The 27,302-nt window shown below is 47.2% G+C and overlaps 1 protein-coding gene across 3 annotated transcripts in view; it reads right to left on the reverse strand.

Annotated features, from left to right (window-relative positions):
* Window positions 1-27,302, reverse strand: part of LOC121274602 (pyruvate carboxylase, mitochondrial-like) — a 1,197,472-nt gene that overhangs the window by 278,645 nt on the left and 891,525 nt on the right. For all 3 annotated transcript variants that reach the window (XM_041181940.1, XM_041181941.1, XM_041181942.1), the window contains exons 15-16: window positions 26,602-26,758; window positions 8,939-9,179 (exon numbers count right to left, since the gene is read on the reverse strand). In XM_041181940.1, the coding sequence (XP_041037874.1) occupies window positions 8,939-9,179; window positions 26,602-26,758 (398 nt within the window). The remainder of the gene's footprint in view (window positions 1-8,938; window positions 9,180-26,601; window positions 26,759-27,302) is intronic.

The raw sequence follows: 27,302 nt of genomic DNA on the forward strand, positions 1-27,302 counted from the left end.
TGGGGAGAGCATGGGGCAGTGGGATTACTTTGGGATTGATAATGGGGCTATAAGGAGAGAGTGGGCCAGTGGGATTAGTTTGGGATTGATACAGGCCAAGGGGAGAGAGCCGGGCAGGGGTATTAGTTTGGGATTGAAACAGGGCTATGGGGAGAGAATGGAGAAGTGGGATTAGTTTGGGATTGATATAGGCCAAGGGGAGAGAGCAGGGCAGTGGGATTATTTTGGGATTGATACTGGGCTATGGGGAGACATGGGGCTGTGGGATAGTTTGGGATTGATACAGGGCTATGTGGAGAGAGTGGGGCAGTGGGATTAGTTTGGGATTGATACAAGGCTATGGGGAGAGAGCAGGGCAGTGGGATTAGGTTGGGATTGATACAAGGCTATGGGGAGAGAGTGGGTCAGTTGGATTAGTTTGGGATTGATACAAGGCTAAGGGGAGAGAGTGGGGCAGTGGGATTAGCTTGTGATTGATACAGGGCTATGGGGACAGCATGGCGCAGAGGGATTAGTTTGGGATTTATATGGGGCTATAAGGAGAGAGTGGGGCAGTAGGATTAGTTTGGGATGGATATGGGGATAGCGGGAGAGAATGGGGCAGTGGGATTAGTTTGTGATCGATACAGGGCAATGGGGAGAGAATGGGGCAGTGGGATTAGTTTGGGATCGATACAGGGCAATGGGGAGAGAATGGGGCAGTGGGATTAGTTTGGAATTCATACAGGGCTATGGGGAGAGAGTGGGGCAGTGGGATTAGTTTGGGATTGATGCAAGGCTATGGGGAGAGAGCAGGGCAGTGGGAATAGTTTGGGATTGATACAAGGCTATGGGGAGAGAGTGGGGCAGTGGGATTAGTTTGGGATTGATACAAGGATATGGGGAGAGAGTGGGGCAGTGGGATTAGTTTGGGATTGATACTGGGCAATGGGGAGAGAATGGGGCAGTGGGATAGTTTGGGATTGATACAGGGCTATGGGGAGAGAGTAGGGCAGTGGGATTAGTTTGGGATTGATACAAGGCTATGGGGAGAGAGTGGGTCAGTGGGATTAGTTTGGGATTGATACAAGGCTATGGGGAGAGAGTGGGGAAGTGGGATTAGCTTCGGATTGATACAGGGCTATGGGGAGAGCATGGGGCAGTGGGATTAGTTTGGGATTGATATGGGGCTATAAGGAGAGAGTGGGGCAGTGGGATTAGTTTGGGATTGATACAAGGCTATGGGGAGAAAGCAGGGCAGTGGGATTAGTTTGGGATTGATACAAGGCTATGGGGAGAGAGTGGGGCAGTGGGATTAGCTTGTGATTGATACAGGGCTATGGGGATAGCATGGCGCAGTGGGATTAGTTTGGGATTGATATGGGGTTATGAGGAGAGAGTGGGGCAGTAGGATTAGTTTGGTATTGATATGGGGCTAGGGGGAGAGAATGGGGCAGGGGGATTAGCTTGGGATTGACACAGGGCTATGGGGAGAGAGTGGGGCAGTGGGATTAGTTTGGGATCGATACAGGGCAATGGGGAGAGAATGGGGCAGTGGGATAGTTTGGGATTGATACAGGGCTATGGGGAGAGAGTGTGGCAGTGGGATTAGTTTGGGATTGATACAAGGCTATGGTGAGAGAGCAGGGCAGTGGGATTAGTTTGGGATTGATACAAGGCTATGGGGAGAGAGTGGGGAAGTGGGATTAGTTTGGGATTGATACAAGGCTATGGGGAGAGAGTGGGGAAGTGGGATTAGCTTGGGATTGATACAGGGCTATGGGGAGAGCATGGGGCAGTGGGATTATTTTGGGATTGATATGGGGCTATGCGGAGAGAGTGGGGCAGTGGGATTAGGTTGGGATTGATACAAGGCTATGGGGAGAGAGCAGGGCAGTGGGATTTGTTTGGGATTGCTACAAGGCTATGGGGAGAGAGTGGGGCAGTGGGATTAGTTTGGGATTGATACAAGGCTATGGGGAGAGAGTGGGGCAGTGGGATTGGCTTGGGATTGATACAGGGCTATGGGGAGAGCATGGGGCCGTGGGATTAGTTTGGGATTGTTACAAGGCTATGGGGAGAGAGCAGGGCAGTGGGATTAGTTTGGGATTGATACATGGCTATGGGGAGAGAGTGGGGCAGTGTGATTAGTTTGGGATTGATACAAGTCTATGGGGAGAGAGTGGGGCAGTGGGATTAGCTTGGGATTGATACAGGGCTATGGGGAGAGCATGGGGCAGTGGGATTACTTTGGGATTGATAATGGGGCTATAAGGAGAGAGTGGGCCAGTGGGATTAGTTTGGGATTGATACAGGCCAAGGGGAGAGAGCCGGGCAGGGGTATTAGTTTGGGATTGAAACAGGGCTATGGGGAGAGAATGGAGAAGTGGGATTAGTTTGGGATTGATATAGGCCAAGGGGAGAGAGCAGGGCAGTGGGATTATTTTGGGATTGATACTGGGCTATGGGGAGACATGGGGCTGTGGGATAGTTTGGGATTGATACAGGGCTATGTGGAGAGAGTGGGGCAGTGGGATTAGTTTGGGATTGATACAAGGCTATGGGGAGAGAGCAGGGCAGTGGGATTAGGTTGGGATTGATCCAAGGCTTTGGGGAGAGAGTGGGTCAGTTGGATTAGTTTGGGATTGATACAAGGCTAAGGGGAGAGAGTGGGGCAGTGGGATTAGCTTGTGATTGATACAGGGCTATGGGGACAGCATGGCGCAGAGGGATTAGTTTGGGATTTATATGGGGCTATAAGGAGAGAGTGGGGCAGTAGGATTAGTTTGGGATGGATATGGGGATAGCGGGAGAGAATGGGGCAGTGGGATTAGTTTGTGATCGATACAGGGCAATGGGGAGAGAATGGGGCAGTGGGATTAGTTTGGGATCGATACAGGGCAATGGGGAGAGAATGGGGCAGTGGGATTAGTTTGGAATTCATACAGGGCTATGGGGAGAGAGTGGGGCAGTGGGATTAGTTTGGGATTGATACAAGGCTATGGGGAGAGAGCAGGGCAGTGGGAATAGTTTGGGATTGATACAAGGCTATGGGGAGAGAGTGGGGCAGTGGGATTAGTTTGGGATTGATACAAGGCTATGGGGAGAGAGTGGGGCAGTGGGATTAGTTTGGGATTGATACAAGGCTATGGGGAGAGAGTGGGTCAGTGGGATTAGTTTGGGATTGATACTGGGCAATGGGGAGAGAATGGGGCAGTGGGATAGTTTGGGATTGATACAGGGCTATGGGGAGAGAGTAGGGCAGTGGGATTAGTTTGGGATTGATACAAGGCTATGGGGAGAGAGTGGGTCAGTGGGATTAGTTTGGGATTGATACAAGGCTATGGGGAGAGAGTGGGGAAGTGGGATTAGCTTCGGATTGATACAGGGCTATGGGGAGAGCATGGGGCAGTGGGATTAGTTTGGGATTGATATGGGGCTATAAGGAGAGAGTGGGGCAGTGGGATTAGTTTGGGATTGATACAAGGCTATGGGGAGAAAGCAGGGCAGTGGGATTAGTTTGGGATTGATACAAGGCTATGGGGAGAGAGTGGGTCAGTGAGATTAATTTGGGATTGATACAAGGCTCTGGGGAGAGAGTGGGGCAGTGTGATTGGCTTGGGATTGATACAGGGCTATGGGTAGAGCATGGGGCAGTGGGATTAGTTTGGGATTGATACAGGGCTATGGGAAGAGAGCAGGGCAGTGGGATTAGTTTGGTATTGCTACAAGGCTATGGGGAAAGAGTGGGGCAGTGGGATTGGTTTGGGATTGATACAAGGCTATGGGGAGAGAGTGGGGCAGTGGGATTAGTTTGGGATTGATACAAGGCTATGGGTAGAGAGTTGGGCAGTGGGATTAGTTTGGGATTGATACAGGGATATGGGGAGAGAGCAGGGCAGTGGGATTAGTTTGAGATTGATACAAGGCTATGGGGAGAGAGTGGTGTAGCGGGATTAGTTTGGGATCGATACAGAGCTATGGGGAGAGAATGGGGCAGTGGGATTAGTTTGGGATTCATATCGGGCTATGGGGAGAGATTGGGGCAGTGGGAATAGTTTGGGATTGATACAGGTCTATGCGAAGAGAGTGGTGCAGTGGGATTAGTTTGGGATTGATACAGGACTATGGGGAGAGAGCAGGGCAGTGGGATTAGTTTGGGATTGATCCAAGGCTATGGGGAGAGAGTGGGCCAGTGGGATTAGTTTGGGATTGATACAAGGCTATGGGGAGAGAGCAGGGCAGTGGGATTAGTTTGGGATTGATACAAGGCTATGGGGAGAGAGTGGGGCAGTGGGATTAGTTTGGCATCGATACAGGGCTATGGGGAGAGAGTGGGGCAGTGGGATTAGTTTGGGATCGATACAGGGCTATGGGGAGAGAGTGGGGCAGCGACCAGAATCTGGGCAGTGGACTGAATCAGGAAACCATGCTCCCAACACCTTTGGTGTGAATGAATGGACCTGTTGGACAATGTACAGATTGGTCCTGGTGACTGGCAGATGTAGGTCTCACATTCTGTTTAAAAATAATACACATGACCTGCCATCCTGACAAAACATCGCTTCAGATTCAGCCATCGGAGCGATATATATATTAATCAGCTCAGCTGCTGTTTGTCTGTATCACTCCCACATTCCAATCCTGTCCCAATTACTGACACAACCCCAAGATATAATAGCCTTGGGCCTGTTCAGTGACAATGCCCTGGGCAGCGCGACATCCAGATTAACTACAACACACGAGTGCTGACCAAGGATTAGCAGCAATATGCTGGTGAATATTTTGGATGGAAGAATTTGGGCCCCTACGTGCAGGAATATCTCCCCCTCCCTCACAGCAGAAATGGTTCCCCCTCCCCCTCCAGCAGGAATGTCTCCCCCTCCCTCTGCAGCAGGAATATCTCCCCTTCCCCCTGCAGCAGGAATATCTCCCCCTCCCCCACAGCAGAAATGGTTCCCCCTTCCCCCTCAGCAGGAATGTCTCCCCCTTCCCCACTAACAGCAATGTCTCCAGGTAATTCTGTTTTTGTTTTGGATTTCCAGCATCTGCAGTTTTTTTGTTTTTATGTCTCCCCCTTCCTCACTAACAGGAATATCTCCCACTCCCCCACTAATGGGAATGTCTCCCCCTCCCCCACCAGCAGGAATATCTCTCCCAATCGCCCCCCCCAACTCCCCCACCAGCAGGAATGTCTCCTCCTCCCCCACCAGTACGAATATCTCTCCCACCCCCCACCACCTCCTGTCTTTAACATTCATCTCCCTTTCACAAAACAATTTAAATCAGAGATTTATGGAATCTAACGGCAAAGAAAGTGGGCATTCAGCCCTTCATGCCTGTGCTGGCCCTTTGAAAGAATGCTTCAATTAATTCTATTCCCCCTCGTTCCCCTCGCTCTTTTCCTATCATTCTCCAAATTTCTCCATTTCAAGTATTTATCTCATCCCCTTTTGAAATTTATGATTGAATCTGCTTCCACCGCCCTTTCAGGCAGTGCGTTCCAGATCACAACAACTCACTGTGTAAAATAAGTTCTCCTCGTTTTCCCTTTGGTTCTTCTGCAAATTACCATAAATCTTTGTTGTCTGCCTACTGACCCCTCCTGCCACATGAAACAGTTTTTCCTTATTTACTCAATCAAAATGCTTCATGATACAGTGCCTGCAACACAGTAAATTGCCCCAAGGCACTTCTCTGGAGAATTATTGGACAAAAAATACTGGCACCAAGCCACATCTGGAGATATCAGGATTCTCACTCTCTCATCCCTGTGTTTAAAAAGCCTTCCACTGACTCACTCCCTTCCCTATCTCTGTAACCTCCTCCTCAATACTCTTGAGCATCCCCGATTTCCATCCCTCCACCATTGGCGACTGTGCCTTCAGCTGCCTGGTCCCTAAGCTCTGCAATATCCTCACTAAACCTCTCCGGCTCTCCTCTCTACTTTAAGACAGTCCTGAAAACCCATCCCATTGGTCAAGCCTTTGGTCACCTATCTTGATATCCTGTCCAATTTTGTTTGAGAATGTTCCTGTGAAGCGTCCATTTATGTCTTATTATGTTAAAGGCACTATATAAATGAAAGTTGTTGGTATTGACTGTTGCTAATGTTAATAGTAATTTGGCAGTACAGAACTTGAGTATCGCTGAAAAAGAGACATATCAAAGCTTTTTGTCTGGAACTCGTCAGCACACTATATAAGAATACCAATATAAAGGGAAAACAACAATTTATACCGAATGTGAAGAGAGCGCTGACTTGATTGGCAAGTGGACTCTGATTGGTAGAGACATTCCCTTGGAGAATGGACCAGTGATGGTGACTGACAGTTAACTGCCAAGCATTGTTTGAAATTTAAACCAGTCAGCTAGACCCTGATTGGTCAAGGCATTGCCCTGAGGAATGAGTCAGCGAATGGCTGTCACTTATTTTGTTTAGAGTTTTGCAAGCACGGGTTGGTTGGGTACAGTCTTAACCTTCCCAGTTGCGAACAGCAGCTGGGACATGCTACTTGCCAACCATTCAGCACTCTCTTCACATATGATATAAATTGTTGTTTTCCCCTTATGTTGGTATTCTTATTAAGTGTCCTATGAGTGCAAGATGAAAAGCTTTGACATGTCTCTTATTTCAGCAATACTCAAGCGTTGTTAATGTTTTTCCGCAACCTCTTTTTTTGGAAAACTACAAAATAAAGTAATTCGATATTATAAACTTAGACTAAGGTTCGATGCAATGTTCTATCACTTTCCAAGCCTGGAACACAATTGGCTCAGTGTCACACATCATCCTGACTCAGCAGGGTTGTGAATCATCGTCACTGGGTCTAAATCCCTGGAGTTACCTGACACCTATGTGTGTAGCGCATCACCACAAGGGCTGCAGCAGCTCACAAATGAGGGGATAGGCAATAAATGCAGTCCTGGCCAAACTCAGAGAAGCAAGTTAGGATAATGGTAGCATTCTGGTTGCCAGGGTTGCTTTATTAAGTGCTATTCTGTGTTTGTCACTCACAGTTCGATGAAGATTCGCCCCAGAATTTTATTACCTAGGTAATAGTATGATTGGAAAATACAGGAATTTCTTCTCTGAGCACAGGGACACAAATGTGTCTGATTTGTTTTAATATATTGGCATTCTTCATGGGATTGCTTGCATATGGTGATGAATTTTTCATACTAACTAGCCTAATGCCATATTGATGTATGTGTCTCTTTGAGAAAACACAGTTTAAATAATACAACAGTGCTATCAATCAACTCTTTGTTCCCCACCAGGCAAATGTTCAAGCATCTTAAACAGTGAGCATTGATGGCGGGGGAGGGAATAACTGGTGGGGCTGGGGGACAGACACTCGCTGCTTTCTGTCACTCAGAAACACTTTGAGAGTGTTTCTCCTCTCCTTCACGCGTCCGCTCACACTGCACACAGTCGGGTTTACTCGACTGGGTGCAGCATTACAGCTCCTGCCCCTGAGTCAGGTGCTCGTGGATTCGAGGCTCCACTCCAGAGACTTGGGCTCGTAGTGCCTGCCGATTCTCCGAGCGCTGCACTGTCAGTGGTGCCGACTTTAGGCTGAGACATGGAACTGAGGCCCCGCCTGTCCTCTCTCAGGTGGGTGGAGAAGAACCCATGGACACCATTGGGAGGCAGAGCATGGGGGTTCTCCCCGGTGCCCTGGGGGCAATACTTATCCTTCGACCAACATCACTAAATAATCTAGCAATTGTCTCATTGCTGCGCGTAGGATCTTGCTGTGCACATTTTCCACGTTACGACTGTGACTACGCTTCAAAAAGTACTTCATTGGCTGTGAAGTACATCCTGAGGTGTTGAGATGCAAGTCCTTCTTTGAGGTGGAAGGACAGGGGTGAGGTGGAGTTTTAAAAGAGACAAGAATTCATTTGTAGCTTATGGAGCTATGAAAACTTTTCTTTGGTTGTTAGTAATAGGCAGAGTACGGACCGCACTCAAACTGCAAAACCCAAAACAAAACATCTACTGTTAGATATGATTCCACAATTGGACAGTACTTACTGAACAATCCTGAGTGCGCTAAATACACTACACTAACAACCCTGTTTGCTTTCTCCGTGGCAATGCCTTGGCCAATCAGAGTCGACTTGCCAACCAATCAGCTCATTCACCTGTAGTATAAGTTGTTGTGATCATTTGAAATTTGGCATTCTTGTGTTTGCCCTGATGAGTGCAAGACAAAAAGCTTCAGCAACATGTCTCCCTTTTTAATCTTTTAAAATCTTTTACGACACAGGAGCCAGGGCGACTACACTCATAAGGAGTTTTAGTAAATCACACGTTAAAAAAAACACAGAACTAAAACTAGTCAATGAATGTTAAATGTGCCATTTCTGCAGCCTGAAAGTGACAAATGCTTGGCAATCTATAATATTCGCAAACCAAACAATGAAACTGTCTTCACTTAACAATTAGACATTGTGGCCTTCGAGGGACACCTTAGCAGCAGAATAGTACAATAATAATTCCAAGTGCACGGTGTATCATGCTGATTCCTTTCTTTCTCCCTCATGAAGTGAGAATTAAAAGCCATGAGTCTAAGTTCCAATCTGGTACCCCCCCCCCCCCCACCCCCCCCCCCCCCCCCCCCAACCCCCAACAGTTCAGAAGTGAGGTTTGTGCATTGACGGGAGCTGGGGGTAAAGGTTCTCCTGACTTTCACTGAGTGGGCATCCCCACTTATGAGTTCTTGACCGTCTATATTTTGGGTAACCTGTGATTTAAAACTTACACCTCTATATCCCTTAGTACCCTTGGCTAGCAAGAACCTATCAACCTCAGATTTATCATTATTAATCGAGCCCTGGCATCTACTTCAATTTTGTGGGAGAGAGTTCCACACTTACACCATCCTTTTTGAGTAGAAGTTTTTCCTGACTTCTCTGCTGAGTAGCCAGGGTCACGTCGCCTGGTCCTTACCTTGATGCAGAGGATGTGGGTCCCAGCCTTGACCAGCTCGTCAGCAAGCTTCAGGTAGTAATCCAGGGAGTATTTGGTTCTCTCCGGGTCGCAGACATCCCCGGTGTAGGAAATGGCAGCCTCCACCACTCCGCCAGCGCTGCCCGCTGCCTCCATGCCCAGGATCATGTTCGGCAGGTAGTTGAGGGAGTCGAACACTCGAAAGATGTCCATCCCATTCTCCTTCGCCACTTCACAGAACCTGACGGACACAACCAGTGAGGGCGTTAGATTCCCTCTCTCACAATCTGCTCTCAGTGCCTCCTTGGCTCTTGTTTGTTAATGCTGTTTTATTTTTGAGTAAACTTGCTCTCGCCATCTCTAAAGTTTACACAGGATTGCATCGAGTCTACAACACAGAGGCAGGCCATTCGGCCCATCAGGTTCGTGGTGGTGTTTATGTTCCACATGAGCCTCCTCCCACCCCCTCTTCATCTCACCCCATCAATATATCCTTCTATTCCTTTCACCCTCACATGTTAGTCCAGCTTCCCCTTAAATAGTGTAGCTTCCCTGCACCATTCACCTCAACCACTCCCTGTGGCAGTGAGTTCCACATTCTCCCCACCCTCTGGGTGAAGAAGTTTCTCCTGAATTCCTAATTGGATTCATCAATGCCTATCTTATAGTTATGGCCCCTGGTTTTGGTCTCCCTCATAAGGGGAAACATCTTCTCTACATCGACCCTATTGAGCTCCTCCATAAATTAAAAGCCTCTATTAGGCTACCCATCAGCCTTTTCTTTTTGTTAAGGGAAAATCATGTTTAACCAACCTGATTTGAGTCTTTTGATTAGACAACATAGAGAGTCGATGGGAGTAATATAGTTGATGTGCTATACATGGGCTTCCAAAAGGTGTTTGATAAATTGCCAAATAGCAGTATTGTCAGCAATGTTAAAGCCCATGGAATAAAAGAGGCAGTGGTGGCATGGACACAAAGTTGGCTGAGTGCAGGAAACTGAGAGCGGTTGTGAACAATTGCTTTTTGGCTTGCAGGAAGGTTCCCAAGTGGTCGACGTTAGAACCACTGTTTTTCTTGATGTAGACGAATGATCTAAACTTGGGTGTACAGGACACAACTTCAAAATTTGCAGTTGACTCAAAACGTGGAAGTGTTGTGAACTGTGAGGAGGGTAGAGGTAGACTTCAAGAAGACAGAGACAGATTGGTGGAATGGGCGGACAAGTGGCAGATGAAATTTAAGCATGAAGTGATTCAATTTGGTAGAACCATCGAGGAGAGGCAATAGAAAATAAAGGGTACAATTCTAAAGGCATGGCAGGAGCAGAGGGACCTGGGGATACATATATGCACACATCATTGAAGCCAATAGGGCCAGTTAAGAAGTGGTTAAAAAAAGCATACGGGATCCTGGACTTTATAGGGGCTTGGAGTACAAGAGCGAGGAAGTTATGATGAACCTTTACAAAACACTGGCTTGGCCTGAACTGGAATATTATGTCCAGTTCGAGGCACCACAATCAGGAAGGATGTGGAGGCATTAGAGACGGTGCAGGAAAGACTCCCGAGAATGGCTCCAGGGATGAGGCTCTTCAGTTAAGAGAATAGATTGGAGAAGCTGGGACTGTTCTCTCGGAGAAGAGAAAGTTGAGGGGAGATAATGATAGAGTTATACAATATTGTGAGGGGTCTAGTTAGGTTAACGAGGGAGAAACTGTTCCCATTGGTGGAAAGGACGGGAACCAAAGGGCACAGGTTTAAGGTGATTGGCAAAGAAGCAGGGGCACAATGAGAAAAAACATTTTCCACACAGCGGGTGATTAGGATCCGGAATGCACTAGCTGAGAGTGTGGTGGAGACAGGTTCAATCGTGGCTTTCAGAAAAGGGAACTGGAAAATTTGCAGGGCTATGGGAATAGGGCGGGAGAGTGGGACTAGCTGGGTTGCTCTTGCAGAGAGCCAGCATGGACACAATGGGCTGGATGGCCTCTTTCTATGTTGTAATCATTGTATGATTCTATTTTTAGAGCAAAGAGCTGGAACCGGTTTAATTCTGATCGACAGAACTGAAGTCAAATAATGCTCGCCTGTGCCTCAGGTGGCGTGTCTTGCTGAGGGACAGTGCCAGAGGCATCAGGCATTCTCAGGGCATTTGGACAGGGGAGGGGAGTGCAGGACCAAGTGCGAACATGTCCTCGACTCATTCACTATCACACTCTCTCCCTCTCGCCTCGGAGTCAGAAGACTGTAGGTGCGAGTCCCACTCCAGAGACAGTACTGAGGGAGCACTGCACTGTCATGAGGGTCCACTCTGATCTCTCAAGCGGATGTTAAAGATCTCGTGGAACTAATTGGAGACCCATTTATCCTTTAACCAAAAGCACTGAAACAGATCATCTAGTCAATTATTTCATTGGTTTTTGTGGGACTTTGTTGTGTTCATATACAACAGCATTTCAAAAGTAGCTAAAAGCTTGTAAAGTGCTTTGGGATTTGCTGTAGACATGATAAGTGCTATAGAAATAGATGTGCTCACACTCACACTGTCTAATGTCTGTCCTACCTGGAGCACAGAGCCTTGTAATGGTTGTTCCTCCAAACCTGATCGTGCATCAAAGAGACCTGGTAACTGCTTAACAGTGTCATTATAGAAAAAGATGTAAGGTGAGATATTACAGATGGTCTAGACAAGGTGAGTGCAGACACTACCTACAGTTTAAACAGGGTGAATATTGACACTACCCACAGTCTAGGCAGGGTGAATATAGGCACTACCCACAGTCTAGACAGGGGGAGTCCAGCCATGACTGACGGTCTAGAGAGGGTAAGTCCAGGCACTACCCACAGTGTAGACATTGAGAGTCCAGGCACTACCCACAGGCTAGACAGGGGTAGTTCAGGCACTCCCCACAGTCTAGATAAGGTGAATCCAGACACTACCCACAGTCTAGACAGGGGGAGTCCAGGCACTACCTACAGTCTAGACAGGGGGAGTCCAGCCACTACCCACAGTGTAAACAGGGTGAGTCCAGCCACTACCCACAGTCTAGACAGGGGGAGTCCAGCCACTACCCTGTCTAGACAGGGTGTGTCCAGCCACTACCCACAGTCTAGACAGGGTGAGTCCAGCCACTACCCACAGTGTAAACAGGGTGTATCCAGCCACTACCCACAGTCTAGACAGGGGGAGTCCAGGAACTACCCAGTCTAGACATAGTGAGTCCAGGCACTACCCAGTCTAGACAGGGTGAGTCCAGCCACTACCCGCAGTCTACACAGGGTGAGTCCAGCCACTACCCACAGTGTGGACAGGATGAGTCCAGCCACTACACACAGTCTAGACAGGGGCAGTCCAGGCACTACCTACAGTCTAGACAGGGAGAGCCCAGGCACTACCCAGTCCAGACAGGTTGAGCCCAGCCACTACTCACAGTCTAGACAGGGGGAGTCCAGGCACTACCCACAGTCTAGACAGGGTGAGTCCAGCCACTACCCACAGTCCAGACAGGGGCAGTCCAGGCACTACCTGCAGCCTAGACAGTGAGCCCAGCCACTACCCACAGTCTAGACAGGGGGAGTCCAGGCACTACCCACAGTCTAGGCAGGGTAAGTCCAAGCACTACCCACAGCCTAGACAGTGTGACAGGGCCATTCAGACAGTCCATTGTGGTTAATGAATGCCTTGTTTTCCTGATTTAGCCACCCATCCTCCAGAACCTGAGTTTCACTTCTCTGAAGCCTAAACATAAAAGCCTCAGTTTGTTTTCTTGTACTGTTGAGATTTTCCGTCTAAATAAAGAACTTACATGTAAATCTCCTTAATGCGGTAAAATGTCCCAAGGCACTTCACAGGAGCATAAAGCAGATCAAAGTTAACAGCGAGCCGCATAAGGAGATGCGAGAGCAGATGACCAAAAGCTTGGTCACAGAGGTTGGTCTTAAAGGAACAGCGAGAGGCGCAGAGGCTTATGGAGGGAATTTAGGAGCTTAGGGACCAGGTAACTGAAGGCACGGCCACCAATGGTGGCGCGACTAAAATCAGGCGGTGCTCAAGAGGTCAGAGTTGGAGTAGCGATGAGGTCTCCAAGGATCGGAGGGGCTGGAGGGAGTTACAGAGACATGGAGAGGGGTGAGACCAGGGAATGATTTGAAAGCAAGGATGGGAATTTACAAATTGAGTTATTGCCAGTCTGGGTGTCCAACGCAGGGCAGTGGGCACAGGGCTTTTGACTGAACAGCCTGTTAGGGTACAGGCAAGCAGAATCTTGGACGAGCTCAAGTTAATGCTATTGATTTCCAGAGGAGGATGCAGGCTGCTTGAATCTAGTTCTCACCGAGGATCCTCTCTGGTTACTAATTGATCCCAGTGGCAGATGGAATCTGAGTTCTGCAGTTTAAGTTCATCATGTACAGCCAGCATTTAGAATAAAGACATTACAAGCGATTTAATTCACGTCTAAGTTACACGTAACTGGCATTACGGATACTAAAGAAATTCTCAGCTGAGAACAAATCCTAACATGAAAAATTCCACTTACGTTGATTTGGTCCAAAATTTCCAGGGCATTGAAAAACTGAATGCTGGTGGTCAAGAGGAAGAAGCTTCTATTTCCAAAGGGACGAGAATGAAAGTTGAGGGCGAAGGAATTGAGCTGCATTCATCGACTAGAAACAGCTCACGAAAAACACCTACCCACCCCCATGCTCCTCCCAAACAGGGAGGAGTTCACACAGATACAGGTGGGTGTTACTGATGTCCAATGTGTGAACATAAGAACACAAGGAGCTAGGCTAGGGAGGAGGTCATTCGGCCCTTCGAGCCTGCTCCACCATTCAATAAGGTCACGGCTGATCTGATAGTACCTCAAATCTGCATCCCACTTACCCCCTATCACCCTCTTGCTTACCAAGAATCTATCCACCTCTGCCTTAAAAATATTCAAATACCCAGCTTCACCATCTTTTGAGGAAGATAGAAAATAGAGAAAGTTTCCTGCCTCGTCTCCATTTTAAATGGGCGAACCCTTATTTTTAAACAGTGACCCCTAGTTCTAGATTCTCCCTCAAGAGGGAACATCCCCTCCACATCCACCCTGTTAAGACCCCTCAGGATCTTATATGTTTCAACCAAATCACCTCTTATTCTTCTAAACTCCAGGGGATACAAGCCTAGCCTGTCCAACCTTTCCTCATAAGACATCCTGCCCATTCCAGCTATTAAGTCTCTTAAACCTTCTCTGAACTGCTTCCAATGCATTTACATCCTTCCTTAAATAAGGTGACCAATACTGTACACAGTATTCCTGATGTGGTCCCACTAGTGCTCTGAAGCATAACCTCCCTACTTTTGTATTTAATTCTGCTCACAATAAATTACAACATTCTATTAGCTTTCCTAATTACTTTGATGTTACTGATGCTGAGGGTGTTACTAATGTTCAGCATGTGGGTATTACTAATGTTCAGGGTGTTACTGAAGCCCAATGTGTGGGTATTACTGATGTTCAGGGTGTTACTGATGCCCAATGTGTGGGTATTACTGATGCCCAGGGTGTTACTAATGCCCAATGTGTGGGTATTACTGATGCCCAGGGTGTTACTAATGCCCAATGTGTGGGTATTACTGACGTTCAGGGTGTTACTGGTGCCCAATGTGTGGGTGTTACTGATGTTCAGGGTGTTACTGAAACCCAGTGTGTTATTGATGCCCAATGTGTGGGTATTACTGATATTCAGGGTTTATTGATGCCCAGGGTGTAACTAGTGCCCAGTGTGTGGATGCTTCTGATGTTCAGGATGTTACCGATGCCCGGTGTGTTGCTCATAATGTTCGTGACATTAACAAGTGCTATTGGGAATGGTAACATTATGGTCATTTCACTGGACTCATAATCCAGAAGCCCATCCGAACAATCCAGAGACATGAGTTCAAATCCCACAACGGCAGTTGGGGGAATTTAAATTCAGTTAATTAAATAAATCTGGAACAAAAAGCTTATGGCAACCATAAAACGACCAGATGGTGGTAAAAATCCACTTGGGTCACAAATGTCTTTTAGGGAAGGAAGTCTGCCATCCTTACCCGGTCTGGCCTACATGTGACTCCAGACCCACATCAACGTGGTTGATGCTTAACTACCCTCGGGAATGGCCGAGCAAGTTACTCAGTTGTCAAGGAGGCGACTCACCACCATCTTCTCAAGGGCAATTCAGGCTGGGCAATAAATGCTGGCCTTTCCAGCAACGCTCATCTCATCGTCAAAAATTGACTTATTGAAAATCAACTTCTTTTCCGGTCAAGGGCCGGATTGAGGTAAATCGTTCTTCCAAGCAAAATATAAAAATACAAAAAAAGTGGTAGGAAGAAGAGAATAAAATAACATTGAACGTAAGGTTAGGGTCTTTAGGTTACCAGGGTTCAAAGTTTAACAATCATTAGTGTTTGTTCAATGTGCGATGAGATATGGCATTGGATTATTAAACGTTGTTATTTTACACCTTAATTCGGTTAGTTGAGCTCTGCAGCTGGTAGCCGCTAGGAGACCCGTCTGCGACTAGCAAGTTGTGGAGTTCGGAGAATGACAGAGTTGATTGCATCTGCTACCGATTGTCTTCAGACTGCAAATGTGTAATGCATCTAAGTAACTATGACTATTCGAGGGGAGGTGGTGGCACGGTGGTATTGTCACTAGACTAAGTAATCCACAGGCCCAGGGTAATACTCTGGAATTAAAAGTCTGATGCTGACCACAAAACCATTGCCGATTGTTGTAAAAACCCATCTGGTTCACCAATGTCCTTTAGGGAAGGGAATCTGTTGTCCTCATCTGGTCTGGCCTACAATGTGACTCCAGACTCACAGTAATGTGGTTGACTCTCAAATGCCCTCTGAATAAGGGCAACTAGGAATGGCCAATAAATGCTGGGCTAGTCAGCGTCAGCGTGAACAAATTTTAAAAAAATGATCATTAGGGCCATGAATGACTCTGCAACCCCTTTTCTTAACACCTTCTGTTTTGTGATTTCTGCCCGTGTTCCAATACGAAAGATGTGAAAATTGTTTTTCTTATTCATTCGTGGGATGTAGGCCTTGCTGGCCAGGCCAGCATTTATCACCCATCCCTAGTTCAGGGGACATTTAAGAGTCAACCACATTGCTTTGCATCTGGAGTCCCATGTAGGCCAGCAGGTTTCCTTCCCTAAAGGACATGAGTGAACGAGGTGGGTTTTTACAACAATCATCTTTTAACTCCAGATTTTTATTGAATTCAAGTTCCACCATTTGCTGTTGCAGGACTCAAACCCAGGTCCCCAGGGCATTACCCTGTGTCCTGGGATTACTAGTCCAGCAACAATACCACGACACCATCACCTCCCCCAGCTGATTGGAAGATGTTTGTTTGAGACAGAATGGTATTTCAGCTTTCGAAGCATGTACAAATGGCTATTAGCTCGTTTAACAATAGAACTAATGTGTACATGCCATACTGTGTGCAGTTTTGATCTCCTTATATAAGGTGGGGTATACTTGCATTGGAGGTAGTTCAGAGGAGCTGGATTCCTGGGATGAAGGGCTTTAGCCCTGTGAGGATGTGTTGAGCAGGTTGGCCATACACTCATTGGAGTTTATAAGAAGGTGAGATGATCTTATTGAAATATAGAAGATTCTGAGGGGGCTTGACAGGGTGGATGCTGAAAGGATGTTTCCCCTTGTGGGGGAATCTAGGACTAGGGGGCACAGTTTTTAGAATAAGGGATCTCCCATTTAAGACAGAGATGATGATAAATTTCTTCTCTTCTCTCAGAGGGTGGTTAGTGTTTGGAATTCCCTTCCCCAGAGAGCAGTGGAGGCTGGGTCATTGAATATACACAAGGCTGAGTTAGTCAGATTTTTGACTGACAAGGGGTCAAGGGTTATGGAGGAACAGGCAGGAAAGTGGAGTTAAGGCCACAGTCAGATCAGCCATGATCTTATTGAATGGCAGAGCAGGCTCAAGGGGCCCAATGGTCTCTTGCTGCTCCTTTTTTTTACTTTGGGTGTGACTGGATAAATATACCCAATTGTTTGACAGTGTTAATATGTTGGATTGTGACATCATTCAATCAAAGCTTGCAAGAGGCTGGTTTTGTTCTCAGTGAAAAATTGGGGTTAAGGCGAAACCATTCTCGACCTCTTGTGAAGTTGCTCCTGTGAACAAACTTAAAAAAGTGACAAAGTATTTACAGCACAGAAACAGGCCATTCAGGCCCAACTGTCTACGCCGATGCTTAGGTTCCATGTGAGTTTCCTCTCATCCTTATTCATCTAAATGATCGTCTATTGGAGAGAAAGACAGAGTTAACGTCTCGAGTCTGTATGACTCTCCTTCAGAGCTAAAGGCAGGTAGAAATGAGGTGAAATATATACTGTTTAGGGGGGGTGGAACAGGTGAAGCTGGATAAAAGGCCAGCGATAGGTGGAGGCAAAGGAGAAATTGCAAAAGTTGTCATAAACAAAAGGTCAAAGGGTGGTACTGACTAAAGGAGGTGCTAATGGTGACATTAAGGGTGGAAAGCAGATGTGATAATGGCAGGACCAGGGTCAGCACTCTGGAAAGTGGCAGATGGCCCTAGTGGGGGCAGGGCAGAGGGAGGGGACGGTGGTGGGAAAAAAGATCGAAAAGGCTAAAAGCTGGGGATAAAACAATGAATAAGAATGAAAAATAATAATAATAATGAAACCAAGTGGGGAAAATAAATAAATAGAAATTAAAAAATAAAAATGAATATAGAAAAAAGTGTCAAAAAGGGGTGGGGATGGAGGATAGAGTTCATTGTTGAACTCAATGTTAAGTCTGGACAGCTGTAAAGTGCTTAATCGAAAGATGAGGTGCTGTTCCTCCAGTTTGAGTTGGGCTTCACTGGAACATTGGCAGCAGGCCAAGGATAGACATGTGGGCATGAGAGCAGGATAGTGTGTTGAAATGGCAAGTGACAGGAAGGTTTGGGTCATGCTTGCGGACAGACCAAAGGTGTTTCACAAAGCGGTCACCCAGTCTGTGTTTGGTCTAGGTCAGCATTTATTGCCCATCCCTAATTGCCCATGAGAAGGTGGTGGTGAGCTGCTTTCTTGTACCGTTGCCGTACATGTGGTGTAGGTACATCCACGGTGTTGTAAGGGAGGGAGTTCCAGGATTTTGACCCAGCGACAGTGAAGGAATGGCCGATATATTTCCAAGTCAGGATGGTGAGTGACTTGGATGGGAATTTGCAGGTGGTGGTGTTCCCCATGTGTCTGCTGCCTTGTCCTTCTAGGTGGTAGAGGTCACGGGTTTGGAAGGTGCTGTTGAAAGAGCCTTTTTGAGTTGTTGCAGTGCATCTCCACATTCTTAACAGCCTCTGGGTAAAAAAGTTTCTCCTGAGTTCCTTACTGAACTTATTAGTGACTATTTTATATTTATGACCCCGAGTTCTAATCTCGTCCACAGGTGAAAGCTTCTTCTCTATGTCTACCCTCTCATAATCATGAAGGACTCCATCAGGTCAAATGTCAGCCTCCTCTCTTCTAGGGAAAAGAGACCTAATCTATTCTATCTTTCCCGATGGGTGTAACATCTCAGTTCTGGAATCATTCTAGTACATTTTTTTACCACCTGCTCCAGTGCCTCTATGTTCCCTTTATAACATGGAGACCAAGGCCAAATTTTGGTGGGTGGGACCTGGATATGGAAGTCCCGCCTCATTTCCAATAGATCCTATTTTTGCTGCCAGAGAGAAGGGGAAAGGGTATGAATCACACAGGTGGGACATCCGAACACAGCAGGGCCATTTGAAACTTGAGCTGACAGACCCCATTTTCACGGTTCCAACGTCCTTAATCCGCTGTGTAGGAGTCATATATTGATGGAGTAGACATAAAGGCTCTTGAAGGGTAGATAAGTGCTGTTTAAGTGTCATGATCTGAGGTTTTTTAACCCCCCCCTTTAAACTTGAAGAAACAACAGGCTTAAGCCATCCGTGAAAAAGCACTGTCTGCTTGACTGCTTTGATTGACAGGCCATTTGGTGCAGGTTAGAAAAAAATCACGTCATCTGTTCCATTGATTCAGGACAGACCTTTGTTGTCATTTCCCAATGGCTGTTATTATAGCTGAGGTCATTGTGAATGCTTGGCTGAGTTTCAAAATCTATAAAAGCATTATCTCAGCACGGCTTGGGCGCGGTGGGGGGGTGGTGCTGGTGGTGGGAGGGGGGCTGAGTTCACAGTTTGATTGAGTTTAAAGAGGCTTAGCTGTTTTGAAGTGGGCACTGAATAGAAGTTTGTTTTGTTTATAACAGATTGAACATTTGAGGAAATTTAAAAGTTCTAAATGGGTTTCAGGAATGGGAGTTTTCTTGTTATCAAGTGTGTATGAGTGAGAGCTGTATTTGATTGTGAGAAGTTTATTTTTTTCATTTCCACATGGCTCCTGTGGTCTGCCATTGGTGGATACTGGATGCGTGCCTACTGAATGGCATAGAGGTATGAGGGGACATGGGTGCTATGAGAGGCATGTGTGGTAGGTAGGGGCCATGAGTTTGCATGGAGGGGTCCTGATGGCATGAGGGGGCATAGGCGATGGGCATAAGCTGGCATGGAGGGGCCACGGGGATATGACGGTGCATGGATAGTGGGTGGGGGACATGAGTTGGCCTGGAGCAGCCTAGAGGGCCTAACAGCTGCTAAAATAACAAATGAAGTTAGAGAGAATCGAAGCGGCCCCTCTAACCAGGCCGCCTGGATACTCGCCAGTCTCCGTGGCTGCCTACAAACTGCTTCTGGGTTCAGCAGGCTTGACTATATCCCGCCTTGCCTCCCCAGAGCAAAATCTGGTTCTAAAGGGGCCCTTTAAACTGAGGTGGGTCTGCGGAGTCTTGGGGGCAGGGGGTTGGTGGGGATGTACCTGCCTCGGTAGCGAAAGTCCAGCCCCAGGACTCTGCTCAGTACCCCATGTGTTCCTAACCAAGATTCTATATAAGCTTAACATAACTGCCTTGCTTTTTAATTCCATACTCCTAGAAATGAAACCCAGTTCTTTGTTTGCCACCTTTATGACTTCATTAACCTGCATCGCCACTTTTAGTGATTTCTGTACCTGCACCTCCGGATCCCTCTGCTCCTCTACCCCATTGACACTCTTATTTTCCAAAACGGCCTCCTTACCTTTCTCACCGCGTTGCCTCACCATTAAATGGCATCGAGGTTCATCTGCCAATTGCACACCCATTCTGCAAGTTTATTAATGCTTTTCCCAATTTTGTCCCCCTCTTTATTTACCGCACGCCACTTTGGTGTTGTTACAAATTTTCTATCTAACATGCCTTTATATTGTTTTTTGATCTCTGCTTCAAAAGCCACCTCCAGCTTGTTTGTCTTATGGGAAATACTGAGGTAAAGTAATATTTCTGCCATTTCACTGTCATCGCCTGTGATTTTATCATGTGTATTCCTTCAGCGTCCCTATCCTGATCTGTCTTTTGTTATTTATGTGTCTGTAGAATATCTTACTTCTTTTTATATCCCTTGATAAATTAATTTTGTATTTTGTCTTCGCTCCCCAGTTGTTTCTTGGCTGTTTTTCTAATCTTTTCAGATTTCCTTTTGTCAATCTATCTATTGTTCTTCACGAGCTTAGCATATGCCTTTTTCTTTCGTTTCAATTCTGTCCTTATCTCTTAATTCATCAAAGCTGTGTCATTATTGTCTCGTCAGTTCTTGTTCTTTGGGGGAATCTATTTCCCCTAGGCTGTACTGTTTTAAATGTTTCCCACTGCTGTTCTTTCTCTTAGTTTGTCAGTAATCTCAAATTTATTTTCTCTAGTTCTGTTCCCATCCCCATAAAACCAGCGTGAAATTACTTTGATCCTTGACTTACTGATGTCATTCTCAATCTTTACCGTACAACCTTATTATGGTGTGATTGCTATTGCCTAGGTGTTCCACTACAACTCCTTCTCTAAACTTCTCCGGTTCACTTCAAATTACTAGATCCGGCACTGCTCCATGTCTTGTTGGCCTTTTTACATACTGGGTAAGAAAGGAGTCCTGCAGGTATTGGAAACACTCCAGTTCATGGACCCCTATTGTTGCCTCTTTCTGCTAATTTATTTGGGCGTAGTTAAAAATCTCCCATGACTATTAATCTATGTCCTTGACTTATTTCTCATATTTCTTTAAATATTTCTTTAAATATTTCTTCCTCCACCTCCCTTCCACCATCTGTAGTATAATCCTATTAGCATGACTAATCCCTTCTATTTTTTATTTCCATCAACATGGATTCTGTTTCCAACCTCCTAATAGTTCTGTTACTTTTTCCATTAGAATTATGTTATCTCTAATTAGTACATCTATGCCACCCCTGTCCTTTTTTCCTGTTCTTTCTGATTATGCTATAACAGGCTTGTCCAACAGACAGCTCGTGGGCGGAATCTGGCCCACGACCCCTCACTATCTGGCCTGCCAGTCATTATTAGAGATACGACAGACTTGGATTTGAATGATGCTGAAAAGCTGTTCCTCCAATCACAGGCTGGTTTCTACCTGCAGGCTCCAAAATGCAGGGAGAAACTGGCCTGTGATTGGACAAGCAGCAAGCAGTGGGAAGATAAGTTTTCAATGTCAGTTTCCAGCTGACGATGCCGGGAGCAAGAGCGGGACCCAGAGCGGGAGCAGGAGCCAGAGTGGGGCTGAGAGTAGGACCTGGAGAGGGAGCAAAGGCAGGACCTGGAGTGGGGCTGGGAGCGGGGCCTGCAGCAGGTGCAGGTGGAGTGAGTGAGTGTGTGTGAGTGTGAGAGAGAGAGGGAGGTGTGTGTGTGTGTATGAGCGAGAGAGAGAGACAGGGGCGTATGTGTGTGTGCATGTGTGTGAGAGAGAGAGTGTGTGAGTGAGAGTGAGAAAGTGTGTGTGTGTGTGAGAGAGAGAGAGTGTGTGTGTGTAAGAGAGTGTGTGTGAAAGAGTGTGTGTGTGTGTGTGAGTGAGAGAGAGAGAGGGAGAGAGAGAGTGAGTGTGTGAGAGAGAGTGTGTGTGTGTATGTGTGTGAGAGAGAGAGGGAGAGAGATTGTGTGTGCATGTGAGTGAGAGTGTGTGTGTATGTGTGTGAGAGAGAGAGGGAGAGAGAGAGAGTGTGTGTGAGTATGTGTGAGAGAGAGAGAGAGAGGGAGAGAGAGTGTGTGCGTGTGTGTGTGAGAGAGAGGGAGAGAGAGTGTGTGTACGTGTGAGTGAGAGTGTGTGTGTGATAGAGAGGGAGAGAGAGGGAGAGAGAGTGTGTGTGTGAGAGGAAGAGAGAGGGAGAGAGAGAGAGTGTGTGTGTGTGTGTGAGAGGGAGGGTGAGAGAGTGTGTGTGTGAACGAGAGGGAGAGAGGGAAGAGAAGAGAGTGTGTGTGTGAGCGAGACAGAGAGAGAGGGAAGAGAGGAGAGTGTGTGTGTGAGCGAGAGAGGGAGAGAGGAGACAGGAGAGTGTGTGTGTGAGCGAGACAGAGAGAGAGGGAAGAGAGGAGAGTGTGAGTGAGTGAGAGAGAGAGGGAAGAGAAGAGAGTGTGTGTATGAGCAGAGAGAGAGGGAAGAGAGGAGAGTGTGTGTGTGAACAAGAGAGAGTGAAGAGAGGAGAGTGTGCGTGTGTGAGAGAGAGAGAGAGGGAGAGAGGAGAGTGCGTGTGAATGAGAGAGGGAAGAGAGGAGTGTGTGTGTGAGCAAGACAGAGAGGGAAGAGAGGAGAGTGTGTGTGTGAACAAGAGAGAGTGAAGAGAGGAGAGTGTGCATGTGTGAGAGAGAGAGGGAAGAGGGGAGAGTGTGTGTGAGTGAGAGAGGGAAGAGAGGAGAGTGCGTGTGAATGAGAGAGGGAAGAGAGGAGAGTGTGTGTGAGTGAGAGAGAGAGAGGGAAGAGAGGAGAGTGTGTGTGAATGAGAGAGAGAGAGAGTGAAGAGAGGAGAGTGTGTATGTGAGTAAAACAGAGAGAGAGAGGGAAGAGAGGAGAGTGTGTGTGTGTGAAAGAGAGAGAGAGGGGGAAGAGAGGAGAGTGTGAGTGAGAGAGAGAGAGAGAGAGGGAAGAGAGGAGAGGGTGTGTGTGTGAGAGAGAGAGGGAAGAGAGGAGAGTGTGTGTGTGTGTGTGTGTGTGTGTGTGTGTGTGAGAGAGAGAGAGAGAGGGAAGGGAGGAGAGTGTGTGTGAGTGAGAGAGAGAGGGAGAGAGGGAAGAGAGGAGAGTGTGTATGAGCGAGAGTGAAGAGAGGAGAGTGTGTATGTGAGCAAAACAGAGAGAGAGAGAGGGGGAAGAGAGGAGAGTGTGTGTGTGTGAGCGAGAGAGAGAGAGGGAAGAGAGGAGAGTGTGTGTGAGTGAGAGAGAGAGAGGGAAGAGAGGAGAGTGTGTGTGAGTGAGAGAGAGAGAGAGAGAGAGTGAAGAGAGGAGAGTGTGTATGTGAGCAAAACAGAGAGAGAGAGAGGGAAGAGAGGAGAGTGTGTGTGTGTGCAAGAGAGAGAGAGGGGGAAGAGAGGAGAGTGTGAGTGTGAGTGAGAGAGAGAGAGAGGGAAGAGAGGAGAGGGTGTGTGTGTGAGAGAGAGAGGGAAGAGAGGAGAGTGTGTGTGTGTGTGTGTGAGAGAGAGAGAGAGAGAGAGGGAAGGGAGGAGAGTGTGTGTGAGTGAGAGAGAGAGAGAGAGAGGGAAGAGAGGAGAGTGTGTATGAGCGAGAGTGAAGAGAGGAGAGTGTGTATGTGAGCAAAACAGAGAGAGAGAGAGGGGGAAGAGAGGAGAGTGTGTGTGTGAGCGAAAGAGAGAGAGGGGAAAGAGAGGAGAGTGTGTGTGTGAGCGAGAGAGAGAGAGGGAAGAGAGGAGAGTGTGTATGTGAGCAAAACTGAGAGAGAGAGAGAGGGGGAAGAGAGAGTGTGTGTGTGAGTGAGAGAGGGAGAGAGAGGGGAGAGAGGAGAGTGTGCGTGTGAGTGAGAGAGAGAGAGGGGAGAGGAGAGTGTGTGTGTGAGCGAGAGAGAGAGCGAGGAGTGTGTGAGAGAGAAAGTGTGTATGTGAGTGAAAGAGAGTCTGTGTGTATGAGAGAGGGAGGGAGGGGAGATTGTGTGTGGGAGATTGGCTCACTCTCAGTCTGAGGGTTCTCATTCACCCTCACCCCCACATACCAACACAGTCTCACTGACTGTCACAGTGGGTGAGGCTGAGTGAGTGAGCACCCTAAGACTAGGAATGAGTCGGACACACATTCTCTCACCCTCTCACACTCCTAATAGCCATCTTTATTATTCATTTTTAAAAATTATTAATTTATTGTTTTGACAGTTTTATTTTGCTCAGCAAGTTGTTTCTTTGCATGCAGCAGGATCACCTCCCTGTTCCTCCTCATGGAGTTGGTGCCAACATGGACCATGACAACAAGTCTTTCCTCTCCCTTTTCAAGTTCCTCTCCTGTTGGTTCTGAGATATTCTTTGCCCTTTGCCATTCTGACTCCCAAGCCAGGATTTTCCGGTGGTCGGGCGGGTCTGGGAGCGATCGGGAAGCCGCCCGCTGCCCGCGATTGGGCTCCGGCCGCGATTTCACGCTGGCTGGTCAATTAACGGCCAGTCAGTGTGAAACAGGCGCTGCAGTGCTCAGCGCTGCTGGGCTGGGAGGAGTGCGAGCGCTGAAGTTCATGGGTGCACACGGGTGTGCGCAGTGAAAGCTCCCTGAGGCACAGAGCTGCCTCACGGAGATGAAGATTTTTAAAATTAAATATTAAAAGCTGAAGCAATGTTAAAAACATGTCCCCTCATGTGACTCTGTCACGTGAGCAGCGATGTGTTAGGAGTGAAATTTTAAAATTTTAATTTAATTTTTATTTACTGTTGGAAACCTCATCCTGCCCGTGGATGAGGTTTCTTAAAAAGTCCAAAGGCCGTTTAATTATTACTTTAATGGCCTTAATAGGCCTGTTAATCATTGGCGGGCGTGCTGCCAGCCAAAATATCGCACGAGTGGGCAATGATGTCCAGATGCTCATCCAATGTCACCGGGCGTCATTTTATGCTCGTTCGGAGATGGGCGCTCACCCACCCGACGAGCGCAATATTCTGCCCCCATTTGCAACTGCAGAGGACGAGATCTATCCCGCTAGTTAAGGAATCTCCTAAGACTGAAAGCTCCCTATTCCACTCCACCATGTCTTGACTGCCTCCGCTGTGCTGTGGTTAGCATTCTGGCTATTCTTTGCTGGATCCTTGTCCTGACAGGTAGGGAGTACACGATGCCTGCACCACCCACCGCACCAGTAACACCGTGCCCAGTGTGTCAGAGGCACCTTGGGGTTACTGGTGCCCAGACTGTTATCAATCCCCTGGGTGTGAGTAGTGCTCAGTGTGTTACTGTTGCCCAGGCTATTAATAGTGCCTGGGGTATTACTGGTTCCCAGTTTGATACTGGTGCCTGGGGTATTACTGGTGCCAGGTCTTACTGGTGCCAGGGGTATTACCCCTGCTCAGATTATTACTGGTGCTTGGGGTAGTACTGATGTCCAGTTTGATACTGGTGCCTGGGGTATTAGTACCCAGGCTATTACTAGTGCCTGGGGTATTCCTGGTGCCCAGTTTGGTACTGGTGCCTGGGATATTACTAGCACCCAGTTCACTACTGGTGCTTGGGGTATTACTGGTGCCAGGGTACTACTGGTGCCAGTGTATTACCAGTGCCCAAAGTGCAGTAGCAGCAGCTCATGCCAATCGAAATATCTCTTTGAAAGGTAAGTGTCCAAAATTATTATTTTCTTCAAAAAAAATTCTGATTAGAATAACTTTCCCATGTCCCTTTGAAATCCTGTATCCTGTATTTCAAGAACAGCCACTCTCCACTCAGTGCTGTTCCTTTGGGCCCAGACGATGTAGCTGTGAGATGCCAGTCTACGGGACAACGTGCTTGACAAGACTTAGAATCACAGAATCACACAGCTCAGGGGGAGGCCATTCAGCCCATCGTGCCTGTGCTGGCTCTTTGAAAGAGCTATCCATTTAGTCCCACACCCCTTGCTCTTTACCGGTAGCCCTGCAAATTTCTCCATTTCAAGTATTTATCCAGATCCCCTTTTGAAAGTTGCTACTGAATCTGCTTCCACCACCCATGGCAGTCAACGCATTCCAGATCACAACAACTCGCTGGGTAAAACTAATTATTTCTCATGTCTCATCGCTGATTCTTTTGCCAATCGCTTTAAATCTGTGTCCTTCGGTTACAGAGCCTTCTGCCAGTGGAAACAGTCTCTCCCTAGTTACTCTATCAAAACCCTTCATGATTTTGAATGCCTCGATCAAATCTCCCCCTTAACCTTCTCTGCCCCAATGAAAACAGTCCCAGTCTCTCCACATTAACTGAAGTTCTCAACTCTGGTATTGTCCCAGTAAATCCTTTCTGCATCATTTCTAAAGCTTTGAAATCCTTCCTGAAGTGCGGTGCCCAGAATTGCCTACAATTCCCCAGCTAGGCTCTAACTAACAATTTTTGCAGGTTTAGCATAAGTTCCTTGCTTTTTCACTCTGCTCCTCTTTTGATGAAGCGAACAATTGACTCTTTTGGCAGCTTTATCAACCTGCCCCTCCACTTTCAAATTCTATTTAAGCATAGGATTAATCATGGGTTGGAGGAGACAATAACCAGCTTAGGGTAGAGGAGGCGTCTTACTTGTACACCGTGTTGTCAGGGTAGTTGGTGTAGCCCACAGCATTGGCACCCCGCAGCAGCATCTGGAAAGGGATGTTCGGGATGGATGCTCGCATTTCCTGCAGGCGTTTCCAGGGGCACTCGTACAGGAAGCGCATCGCCACATCAAAGGTGGCACCTGTGGGCAAGACGGCATCAACATTAATCGATATTGACCAGCAAGTGGTCAGCATAAAAAAAAAACGCAGCAAAAGCACTTACAAGGAGGCTTCATCAAACACAGCCAAAGCACAACACCTCTAAACCATAACACAAATAACTGATCCCCTGATCGTGCACAACATTTGGGTCCTTGTCTCCTGATGGGAATAGGGTTTTTCCAGAACTTGGTTTATGGTTTTCAATTTAACTTCGATTAGCAATAAAATAGCCTTTTTCCAGTTTGTCCCAATCTGTCCTACTCATGGGGTGGAATTTTATGGCCCATTCACGGCGGCTTAACAGCGCATGGAATTATATTTTCCTACATCATTTCGTGTCTAATATCTCTCCATAAAGTCTGACTTCTTCTAAACAGTCTTGTTGGCTATAGCAAAGAGCAATGCAGAGCAGAGCTCCCTTTACACTGTCCCCATCAAACACTCCCAGGACAGGCACAGCACAGGGTTAGATACAGAGTAAAGCTCCCTCTACACTGTCCCCATCAAACACTCCCAGGACAG

This window comes from Carcharodon carcharias (assembly GCF_017639515.1).
Source record: "Carcharodon carcharias isolate sCarCar2 chromosome 37 unlocalized genomic scaffold, sCarCar2.pri SUPER_37_unloc_1, whole genome shotgun sequence".
Classification (NCBI taxonomy): domain Eukaryota; kingdom Metazoa; phylum Chordata; class Chondrichthyes; order Lamniformes; family Lamnidae; genus Carcharodon; species Carcharodon carcharias.